The sequence below is a fragment of the Pantherophis guttatus genome, chromosome 1 (assembly GCF_059756535.1).
Source record: "Pantherophis guttatus breed Tessera chromosome 1, ASM5975653v1, whole genome shotgun sequence".
NCBI classification, from domain to species: Eukaryota; Metazoa; Chordata; class Lepidosauria; order Squamata; family Colubridae; genus Pantherophis; species Pantherophis guttatus.
Window position 1 is genome coordinate 337,086,657 of NC_142063.1, and position 12,130 is coordinate 337,098,786.

At 43.8% G+C, this 12,130-nt stretch overlaps 1 protein-coding gene across 10 annotated transcripts in view; it reads right to left on the reverse strand.

The window, feature by feature from the left end:
- Nucleotides 1-3,428: 3,428 nt before the first annotated feature.
- SGSM2 (small G protein signaling modulator 2) overlaps nucleotides 3,429-12,130 on the reverse strand; it is a 136,057-nt gene continuing 127,355 nt past the window's right edge. For 4 of the 10 annotated variants that reach the window (XM_087889609.1, XM_060693193.2, XM_060693192.2 and 1 more), the window contains 5 exons: nucleotides 11,582-11,664; nucleotides 9,098-9,207; nucleotides 5,675-5,771; nucleotides 4,950-5,117; nucleotides 3,429-3,535 (listed from right to left, as the gene is read on the reverse strand). In XM_087889609.1, coding sequence (XP_087745735.1) covers nucleotides 3,447-3,535; nucleotides 4,950-5,117; nucleotides 5,675-5,771; nucleotides 9,098-9,207; nucleotides 11,582-11,664 — 547 coding nt within the window. In that variant the 3' untranslated portion in view covers nucleotides 3,429-3,446. The remainder of the gene's footprint in view (nucleotides 3,536-4,949; nucleotides 5,118-5,674; nucleotides 5,772-9,097; nucleotides 9,208-11,581; nucleotides 11,665-12,130) is intronic. The other 6 variants (XM_087889617.1, XM_087889615.1, XM_087889608.1 and 3 more) reach the window with 2 other exon arrangements.

A 12,130-nucleotide genomic window follows, 5' to 3' on the forward strand; every position in this document is an offset into this window, starting at 1 on the left:
CTGCTCAAAATTTCCACTACTGGTTCTCCAGAACCTGCTGGATTTCACCCCTGAATTGGGAGGAAACTGCCAACTGCCCCCACAACATTATATTTTAATCCTGCCTTATTATAATTCAAGCCTCAGGCATACCTCATTCTTCTGCTTCATGAGTTCTCCCCCAACAACCACTTCTTGCCTCCAGAAGTTGATGATGCTCCAATACTGGAAGCTTTTAAAAGGCGACTGGACAGCCACTTGTCCGGAATTGTATAGGTCCTAGAGCCATGATGGCGAACCTGTGGCACGTGAAGCCATATTTGTGGGCACACGAGTGTTGCCCTAGCTCAGCTCCAGCACGCAGGCATGTGCCAGCCACCTGATTTTCAGGCCTTCTGGGCCTACTGGAAGTCGGGAAACGGGCCGTTTCTGGCCTCCGGAGGTCCTCCATGGGGATGGGGAAAGCTGTTTTCACCCTCCTTAGGCTCCTAGAAAGCCTCTGGAGCCTGGGGAGGGCAAAAAAACAGGCCTACTGGGCCCACCATGCCATCACATGCCAAAACCGAGGGGAGTGCGGGGGGGTCGCGTGCGCATGCGCAGGGGTGAGTGGGGTGCATTGAATGATGGGTGTGGGCACGCACATGCCTAACCCCCCTGTGCTCCCCCCACTTTTGGCACACGGCGGCAAAAAGGTTAGCCATCAGTGTCCTAGAGCAAAGGGTTGGACTAGGAGACCTCCAAGGTCCGTTCCAACTCTGTTATTCTCTCTATGAGGTGGATTGGGCTGAGGGGGAGTGATTGGCCCCAAGGTGACCCAACTGGCTTTCTCATGCCTAAGGCAAGTCTAGAAATTACAGACGCCTGGTTTCTAAGCCAGCTCCTTAAACTGAAGTTTCTCAACTTTTGACTACTTTTAAGATGTGTGGATTTCAGCTCCCAGAATTCCTCAGCCATCATGGCTGGCTGGGGAATTCTAGGAACTGAAGTTCAGGCAGCTTAAATTAGTTAAGTTTGAGAAACGCTGCCTTCACGACCCGACCAAAATGTCTTCATCAATCTCACTAAAAAACACCCAAGGGCGGTTTTTGACCCCAAAATATAATCCAGAAAGGATTCATGTGGGCCCACTCAAAAAAGGAACCCTGTCTTTTCTTGCTTGACTTAGAAATCTCTTCAATGTACCTCAGAATCTTTAGATACTGCAATACATGATTGCATCTATGAGAAAGCAGTTTCTTTTATTATTTAAGATTTAAAAAAACAACATGGTAGAAAAAATAAAAAGAAAAGGGGGGGGGAAGTTGAAAACATCTGAAAAACTTTTCCTTAAAATTCTGGGTAGCTGGATGTACCAGGATCCAGCCTGGTAACCAGTGGTGGGATTCAAATAATTTAACAAACAGTTCTCTGCCCTAATAACTGGCTGGGTGGGCGTGGCCATGGTGGGTGTGGCCATGAGGTATGACAAGCAGCACTCAGCCTCCTGGGAGCAAAAACGGGCCCCCCACCCCATGCCCCGTTTTGGGCCTAGTAGGCCTCCCTGCACTTATCTGGGAGCTAAAATGGGGCACGTGGGGACTTCTAGAAGGGGTGGGATGGGGTGGGGCGGGGCCAGCCAGAAATTTAACAACCAGTTCGTTCAAAGTGGTGCGAACTGGTTGAATCCCACCGCTGCTGGTAACAGGTGCTGTAAAATACAGAAACCTGGATCTTTCAACTGATCTGGATGTGTACCGAATATTGGAGAAATATTTGGTCGTTGACCTGTTTTTCTGGAGGTACTGATTTATGATTGGGAGAATCATGACAACCTGTCACTGCTGGTTCTTTTATTTCTGAATCAAACAGGAGACAAAGAGCACTACGCAGCCATTAAAAAAAGGTTTGTTGACAATATGTATTTTTTTTCTTCTTCTTTATACATATGTTTGCACTTGAGATAAATTCTTGAGCAATAAAGAAAATATTTTGCTCTGGACAAAAATAAATAAGGCAAATACACAATATTCATAAAATACCATTATGCGGAACATTATAAATAAACAGTACAACAAAGTTTGCACAGTTAAATTATTTTTTGTTTGGTTGTGAGGTGGTTTTTTTTTTTTTGTTTCGTTTTTGTCTTTTATATAGTAAAGTACCATATGATACATTCTCCAAAAAAGTAGTGCAGAGTTTTCCTTGTTTAAAACATTGATCCCTCAATAATAAGGGTGGCTGGGGGGGGAGGTTTAAGACGTCACTTTGCTATCCAAAGAAAATATGCACAAAGGAGAAAGCATTTTCCTCTGCCATGAAACTGTCCAGCAGAACCATGCATGGGTCAAACACTTCGCACACACACACACACACACAAATAAAACGAGCAGGGCCAAGGACTGCGTGCGTGCGTGCATGCCACTACCACCACCAAAAAAAGACTTGTTTTTTGCATTCCAAGGAAAGAAACAACAAAAAAGGTTATTACATTGGACAGAAGTTGTTGGCACTTTGGGGCTATGTCAAACTCCCCTTTCCGTGGCTGTCGATCCAGCTTGGAAGCCGTTGGGAGTGTAGCCACGAATACAGAACTCGGTAAAGGCAAGTGGACAAATAAAGACATGCTGGATGCATAAAAATATTCCATGGGGACAAGACAGATTCACAAAGCAAAATGAAAAATGGACAGGGGTATCCTCCAATGGGCACTATAGAGTGACCCGTCTCTCAAATCCAGCTAATTCAACTTTCCTTTGGATTCCTAGCTTTTTTTTTTTTTTTTTTAAATCAAGACTCTAGCCCTCAAGATTGTGCAGAAACATACAAGGGTATTTCCCTGTTTCCCACTTTTTGATCAGTCGCTGCTGGAACTCAGCTTTGGAATGACTGACCAAATACGCAACAGAGCACAAAATCTCAATTGAGCAAGTTTTTACATGACTGTGTAAGCTGCGAGCAACCAGGTTGATAAGAGTATGGGGTTCCTTACTCCTAAATCTGGTATAATCTTGGGCAAACCTACAGGATATCCTGCCTTTAGTCAGAGGAGGAGAGGTTCCTTTGGAAACCTAGATAAACATTTTGCAAAATTATAGCAATGGTAAAATTTGGAAGAATTCTTCTTTTTGCTCTACTACACACTTGCTTACCAACCCCAGGGCAAAAGGCAATTTCAAACACGACAGAATTGGAACAAATGGGAGAATTAAAAACACACAAGAATGATTTTTGGCCCTGAAATAAGAGTCCAAGAATGAGGACCCATTTGTGCACACTCAAAACTCAGCTTAGTATTTTTTTTTTCTTGCTTGGAAATTTCTCTGGCTTAAGAAATCTCTTGAATGTTTACTTCATTACATGGAAGATGCTGTTAAAACATTGTTTGAAGTGACAAGTGCAGGAAAATCCCCTCCCTCCCTCCCTCCCCCCCCCTTCAAAAGCTTTTTGCAGTAATGCTAAACTTCACGTTCTCCCAGCAGCTCCGGCTTTCATTTATTCTCAATCAGTGTCTGGACCTTGCAGACTAAATCTCTTGCTATCTTCAGAATCTCTTGGGCATTGTGATGTTCGGCCATCTCTGCACACAAAATAGCAAAAGGATTGGTGAAAAGATTAGCAACAGCAAAGGTTACGAGACGATCTTAAGGCTCACTCGACATGCAATTTACATTTTGATAAGGGGCAGAAATTTGACCAATCTCAGCCATTGTCCACAGCTACCTCATTTTTAATCAGACCATGAAGGGGGCTTAATGATGCTGGCTTAAGACACCCCCCCCCAAGAGATTCTATTCAATCCCTTTGAAGCAAGGTTTTACACAGGTAGGAAAAAGGTACATTAGGCGAAATCCGACTCAAAAACAGTAACTGTGAGAGGGGCCCTGGAGTCCTCGTGGATATGAGCCAGCAGCGTGTTGCAGCAGCCAGAAAAACTAATACAATATTTGCTTGTATAAACAGAGGCATAGAATCAAAATGTGAAGTAGTACCACTTTATAAAACCTTACTAAAGCCACATCTGGAATATTGCATCCAGTTTTGCTCATCACATTACAAAAAAAGATGTTGAGACTTTGGAAAAAGTGCAGAGAAGAGCAACTAAAATGATTATAAGCCTGAAGATTGAAACCTATGAAGAACGGTTGCAGTATTTGGGTCTGGCTAGTCGAGAGAAAAGAAGGACTGGGGTGACATGATAGCAGTATTTTAGTATTTGAGAGGCTGCTACAAAGAAGAGGAGGTCAATTTATTCTCCAAAGCACCAGAGGGCAGGACAAGAAACAATGGATGGAAACTAACCGAGAAGCAACCTGGATTTAAAGAGAAACTTTCTAAAAGTGAGAACAATTAATCAGTGGAACAGTGTGTATTTTTGATGGTTGTAGTGTCCCAGTGTCGTTTGCAATCTTCTCAGCCAGCTTTGAACAATGAGGGAAACTGGATTTGCTGAACAAAAGCCTGATTAATTTAACTGCAGTGATTCGCTTACAAGCAGGCAAAAAAAATGTAAAAGATGTAAAAGTGATTCCTACTCAACAACCGCTTTGCTTAGCAATGGAACTTCTGGATCAATTGTGGTCGTAAATCGAGGACTATCTGTCACTGTCCCTTCTTTCTCCTACATTTCAGCACAAATCCCAGTTAGTAAGTGAATCATGCGGTCGTTAAGCGAATCTGGCTTCCCCCACTGACTTTCCTTGTCAGAAGCCAGCTGGGAAGGTTGCAAATGGTGATCGCATGATCTTGAACATTGCAACTGTCACAAATACATGTCAGTTGCCAAGCATCTGAGTTTTGATCACATGATGGTGAGAACGCTGCAACGGTCATAAGTGTGAAAACCGGCCATAAGTCACTTTTTCAGCACCATTTTAACTTTGAACGATGACTAAACAAATGGTCGTAAGTCGAGGGCTACCTGTAAACGGGGAATTAGCCCCCTCGCAAATTAAAAAAATGGGCAAAATCTTGTTCCGTTCTTACTTCCTTACCGTTAAAAAACTTGATGATATCAGTGAAGTCCATGTTGTTATCGCGGATAATCTCTCGATAGGACTCCACCAGTGCTAAGGCAATGAAAAGGACAAAATGTTCGGAAGAGATGTGCTTCGCCGCCCAGATAACTTCCCACACTGTAAATACATCCTCGTACAACAATTCTGAATGGAACAGACATTGGAAAGAGCATTGGATTACTTCAGCGCATCACAATAAAAATGGACGAAGCGATTTCTCCCCATGTAGAGCAGGGGTCTCCAAAATGGCAACTTTAGATTTTGTGGACTTCAACTCCCAGAATTCCCCAGCCAGCATGGAAGAATTCTAGCCAACACCCTAGGGGGGAAAGAATCCTTAGGCAAAGGTAAAGGTTCCCCTCGCATATATGTGCTAGTCGTTCCTGACTCTAGGGGGCGGTGCTCATCTCCGTTTCAAAGCCGAAAAGCCAGCGCTGTCCAAAGACGTCTCCGTGGTCATGTGGCTGGCATGACTCAACGCCAAAGGTGCACGGAACGCTGTTCCCTTCCCATCAAAGGTGGTCCCTATTTTTCTACTTGCATTTTTACATGCTTTCAAACTGCTAGGTTGGCAGAAGCTGGGACAAGTAATGGGAGCTCACTCAGTTATGCGGCACTAGGGATTCAAACTGCCGATCTTCTGATTGACAAACTCAGCATCTTAGCACTGAGCCACCGTGTCCCCTTTTAAAAATCCTTACCTCTTTTAAAATCTAGCAGGAACCACCGGTAGCAGAAGTAGAAGTGCGTATAATCTCCATTCTGGTGCATCAATTCAAAGAGCTCAGAATCTAAAATCTTTTTTGAGTTTAAAAAAAAAAAAACACAGAGAGAAAAAAATAAAGGATATATGCGCCGTGAGGTACTCATAAACACATTTTTTTGGGTGTATGCAATTACATCATTTGTAATTTTACGAATAATATAGAATGCAATCATTCCTTCAGTCATCATTCTTCTCCCATATTGTCCCATCTTTTTTTTTTTCCTTCTGCAAAAATTCTGATTAAGGAGGAAGAGATGGAAATGCCGCACGGTAATAGGAAAACCAGTACTGGCTGTCCTTGACTTTTAACCATTCATTTAGTGACCATTGAAAGTTACAACTGCGCTGAAAACAAAGTTACTTATGCCTAGGTTTCACACTTATGACCGATACAGCATCATCAAGCTCATGGCGATCAAAATTCACGCACTTGGTTCTCCTGTTCCGGAGTCATGTGATCGCCGTTTGCAACCTTCCCAGACAAGTGAAGTCAATGGTGGGAGCGGTAGTCACTTAACAACCATGTGATTCATTTAACAACTGCAGTGATTCGCTTAGCAACCATGGCAAAAAAAAAAAGGGAGTGTAAAATCAGGTGCGATTCACTTAACAATTGCCTAGCTTCGCAATAGAAATTCTGCTCCCGATTGTGATCATAAGGATTACCAGTTCTTATCTGCCTTTAATTGGTTTAAATTATTTGGGCTAACCATTAAAGGTGTTAATTATGAAAGGTGCGGTGGTCGAGGTGTTGGGTTAGACCAGGGCTGTCTAAACTCGATTTCATTGAGGGCTGCATCAGAGTTGTGTTTGACCTCGGGGGGGGGAGGGGTGTGCCAGGTGTGGGTGGCCAGCTCAACGTCACTCGTTTCGGGTCACCTGTGATGGCCCGAGCACTCTGCCAATGAAAACAAGCTCCGATGGCCTCCTGCAACCCTCTGCCAGCAAAAACGGAGCCCGGGAGGGCTGTACATGGCTTTCCCGAGTTCCATTTTTGCTGGCAGAGGCACCGCTGTTGCTGTTTCCAAGGCGGCCCCGCGGGCCAGATCTTAACACCCCATGGGCCATATTTGGCCCCCAGGCCTGGAGTTTGACACCCCTGGGCTAGACACTGGGTGAATGTGGGTTGTGGTCTTTCTCTGGGCATAAAGGCTGGCAGGGTGATTATGGACCAGTCCCTCCCTCTCTCCCAGACCAACCCACCTCACAGGATTGTTGTTGAGGAGAAAAGAGGAGGTAAGAACATTAGGTGAAAATAAAGATGGGAGGACCTATATTCTATTCTTAAATAGAAGGTAGTTCTCAACTTACAATCACAACTGAGCCCAAAATTTCTGTTGCAAAGAGAGACGGTTGTTATGTGAATTTTGTCCCATTATACAATCTTTCTTGCCCCAGTTGTTAAGTGAATCATTGTATTTGTTAAGTTAGTAACATGATTGTTAAAGGAACCTGGATTCCCCATTGACTTGGCTTGTCAGAAGGTCGCAAAAGCCAATCACGTGACAACCCCCCCCCCCCCGGACATTGCAACCGTCATAAATGTGAACCAGTTGCCAAACATCTAAATTTGGATCATGTGACCATGGGGATGCTGCAACAGTCGTTAAGTGCAAACAATGGTCCTAAGTCATTTTCTTCAGTGCCATTGTAATTTTGAACTAAATGAACTGTTGTAAGTTGAGGACTATATGCATTTTGAGATTTAATCAATAAACTCCTGATAATCAATAATCAATTTAATCAATAAACTCCTGAGCTCCTTTTCCCCTTAGTTTCTCCTGGTGTGGACCCTGTTATGAATTTATTAGCATCCTCACCAGAGTGGGATTCACAAAATTTAACTACCGGTTCGCCCAGCACTGAAAATGTGAGCGAGCGCATGTGCTTTGCTGGCGCTCGGGCCTTCTGCGCATGCACCCAGCCTCAAAAATGTGCCTAAATAGCATAGCATAGATCCGGGGCGGGTGAGTGGGCCCATCCACGATTTCCACAACCGGTACACCTGAACCAGTCCGAACCGGCTGAATACCACCTCTGATCCTCCCTTTGAAAGTCCAAGGCTAAGCTCAATTCTCTTGTAGTGAGGTCTTGCAAGGTGCGATATGTTTCGTACCAGCAACACGTTATCTAGAGAACTCAAACCACCGTCCCATAAACCAAATCTCTCCCATTCAACACTATCAACACACATTCCACAGCCTCCACCAATAGAAAACCTTTTTCCAGGCTAAGGTTTTCAAGTTAGCTAACTATAAACTCCTGACTTATAGGAATTTCGCAGGGAACCTCCTTCCTCTCCTTCCCACCCCATCTTGTGGCACAGGGGTCTCCAAACTTGGCAACTTGTGGATTTCAACTCCCAGAATTCCCCAGCCAGCCATGCTGCTGTGGTGGGTTGCTCCCGGTTCGCACCAGTTCGCAAGAACCGGTAGTAAAAATTTGTAGTAGTTCGGAGAACCGGTAATAACATTGGCTGGCCATGCTCCCAAACCGGTCCCCAGCCCAGTCACCGCTCGCTTACCCCACCTACCTCATCAGAGGCTTTTTTTTTTTTTTACTTTTAAAAGCATTTTTTCTACAACCTCTTCGGCCGAAAAAATGCTTTTAAGAGTAAAATAAAAAGCCTCTGATGATCGCGTGGCTCAGCTAGGATCGTCAGAGCTTTTAAAAGCATTTTTTCTACAATCTCTTCGGCCGAAGAGGTTGTAGGAAAAAAAATGCCTTTAAAAGCCTCTGGCGATTCCAGCTGAGTTGCCTGATCGTCAGTGGCTTCTAAAAGCATTTTTTTCCTGCAACCTCTTAAGGTTGTAGAAAAAATGCTTTTAAAAGTTAAAAAAAAAAAGTTGACCACGCCCACCCAGTCACATTACCCCCACCAAGCCACGCCCACAAAAATAAGCCACGCCCACAGAACAGGTAGTAAAAAAATTTAGAACCCACCCCTGCCAGGCTGACTGGGGAATTCTGGGAGTTGAAATCCACAAGTCTTAAAGTTGCCAGGTTTGGAGACCCCTGTAAGAGCAACATCTGGTCCATTTTGCTTCCCATTACAGCACGAAGAAGCAAGCCAAGTGTGGTTCAGAATCCAGGTGTTGTTTACCAAAGCATTTAAGGGGCGTAAATTGTGAAGAACCCTTGATCCTTTTTCTGGCTGGGGAAAGATATTATTGCAATTTTATTACGATTACAATAACTTCCATCTGCCCAATAATCAAGGTATCCTGTGATGTATTTGGCTTTATTCTTAGGTTTGTATTGCTTTGAGCTTGGCTAAAATTCCCGAGCTTCAGAAAGATGCCAAGAAGAGCTAAAAAAAAAAAAATCTTTTAAATACACATGCCGATATAAAACCCACCTGGATAAGAGACCTCATGTTTGCAAAATGTGTGTCCATGGCACCTCCGTTGGGGAAATTTTGGCTCATTCGCTTCATGAGATGAGTAAAGCAGCTGTAAGCCAGCTCATCTAAAAACCAGGCAAAGGTAGGCGTTAGCTCCATGAATTTTCAATAATTGCATAAGGAAACCAATATTTATTATCTGCCTTTTAACCGGCAAGCGGTGCCCACAACGTTGAACAATGCAAGAAAGCAACTGTTGCAGGCCAGCCTTGTAGCATGCCGAGAACCACACTCCAAATCATAATGGAAAGAACCAGGACATTAAACATTATTACAGGTAGTCCTCGATTTACAATGGTTCGTTTAGCGACTGTTCAAAGTTACAGCGGCACTGAAAAAAGTAACTGATGGCTTTTTTTCATACTTACGACTGTTGCAGCATCCCCATGATCACGTGATCAAAATTCAGATGCTTGGCAACTGGCTCATATTTATGATGGTTGCAGTGTCCCGGGCAGTGGTGAAATCCAATTTTTTTTTACTATTGGTTTTGTGGGCGTGGCTTGGTGGGAGTGGCAGGGGAAGGATACTGCAAAATCTCAATTCCCATCCCACTCCAGGGGAAAGATACTGCAAAATCCCCATTCTCACCCCACTCCAGGGGAAGGATACTGCAAAATCCCCATTCTCACCCCACTCCAGGGGAAAGATACTGCAAAATCCCCATTCCCTCCCCATCCTGGGGGGAAGGATATTGCAAAATCTCCATTCCCACCCAACTCTGGGGCCAGCCAGAGGTGGTATTTGCCAGTTCTCCGAACTACTCAAAATTTCCGCTACTGGTTCTCCAGAACCTGTCAGAACCTGCTGGATTTCACCCCTGGTCCCAGGAGACCTTCTGACAAGCAAAATCAATGGGGAAGCCAGGTTCACTTAACAACCCTGTTACAAACTTAACAACTGTAGCAAGAAAGGTTGTAAAATGGGGCAAAACTCACTTAACAAATGTCTCGCTTAGCAACAGAAATTTTGGGGCTCGGTTGTGGTTGTAAGTCGAGGACTACCTGTATTGCAAGTGGAAAGTAATCATATTATGACCATCCCATGTTTCACAGTTTCCTTGCCGCTCGTACTGAAAATTAAACACAATCATTTGAAGATCTCTGGGAGCCAATCCCAATGGGTTTGGAGGGCTTCAGATTGGTGGATCGGCTATTTCATTCTGAATCTAGCACGGATTATGTTACCTGGTTTGGTAATGAAATGGCTGCAAGAGCACCAAGGACCCCGGAGTTCAACCCAGAGCTACAAATACTGTCTTTGATCAGATTAATGGATGTTAGAACTCTCAATCAATCAATCAATCAATCAATCAAAGCATGGCAATGCAAGGTGCTTCCTACTCAGATGAACTTGCAGAGGGAGGGGGGATTTAGGAGAGAGGGATTTGGGAGGGGTCAGCCTGAGAGAAGTTGAAGCCCAAGGAAAAATCTCTAGTGATAGATTTCAGATTATCGATTTAGTACTGTATTAGTGTAGGAAGGAAAATGTGACAGCCTATAGATAAATTATAATATTAAGGGAGCCTTTCAACAACCCATTTTAAATTAATTAAGAAAAATGAAGTCAATGGAATAGCTCGCCTCTCAGAGTGGTGGGTGCTCCACTGGAGGTTTTCAAAAATAGACTCATTAGACCGGACAGCCATTTGACCAGAATGTTATAAAGTCTCTTAAGGCAAGAGAGGGGGTTGGACTAGAAGACCTCGGAGGTCTCTTCCAGCCCTATGATTGTATATTCATCACCCATCTTTCTTTCTTTCTTTCTTTCTTTCTTTCTTTCTTTCTCTCTCTCTCTCTCTCTCTCCCCCTCCCTCCCTCCCTCCCTCCCTCCCTCCCTTTCTCTCTAGTAATCAATATGATGTACCCACTAAGCATGCTCAGTCCTCCTGGGGCTGTTTTTAGAAGTGGGGAGACCTGCCCAGGTTTTTTTTTTGTAAATTTACAGTTCTTCTGAATCCAGAGATACATCTGCAGTGATTTCAGGATGTGTCAATGTACTGAGAAATGAGAAGGTTGTTTGTATATGCGGGGGTGAAATGCTCCCGGTTTGGACCGGATCGCCCGATCTGGTAGTGATGGCAGCGGGTGGTTCGAAGAACCGGTAGCAAAAATCCCTGTGGCCCCGTCCCCATGCCCAGCTGAGCCATGTGATCATCAGAGGCTTTTTTTTTTTTTACTTTTAAAAGCATTTTTTCTACAATCTCTTTGGCCGAAGAGGTTGTAGAAAAAATGCTTTTAAAAGTTAAAAAAAAAAAAAAAGTTGGCCACGCCCAGCCAGTCACATTAACCCCCACCAAGCCACGCCCACAGAACCGGTAGTAACAAATTTTACATTTCACCACTGTGTATATGATATTATGGATAGGCTGACATAAAAACGTAAAATCTATGTAGGCACTAAGGGCTGCACAAGCTAGAGAAAGCAACCATTTCCTACCTTTGTCAAGTATAACCATGAGAGGAGCCAGAAGGTCACACATTCCTTGGACGTAGCCTACTTCTAAATGTTCCCAAACATAGCTGCAACAACAAAAAAGAGAACAAACGTTTCATCAATACATTGTGGCTTATTCAAATATGGCTGCTCTTTCTCTTTTCTGCAGTTTTATTTATTTATTTATTTATTTTTCAGATTTCTATACCGCCCTTCTCCTTTCGGACTCAGGGCGGTGAACAGCCAAGATAAAACATTTATACACAAAAGTTAAAATAGATTTAAAATAATTAAATAAATTTGGCCCGTAATTTAAAACATTTAAATTAAAATCCATATCAAATTTTAAAACCAACCATAAAATCAGGACAGCCCGGCTAACTGAAAAAAATAGGTTTTTAGGGCCCGACGAAAAGTCCGGAGGTCTGGGATCCCTCGTATCTCTGGGGGTAGATTGTTCCAGAGGGTAGGTGCCACCACAGAGAAGGCTCTCCCCCTGGGGGTCGCCAGCCGACATTGTCTGGCCGACGGCACCCTAAGGAGGCCCTCTCT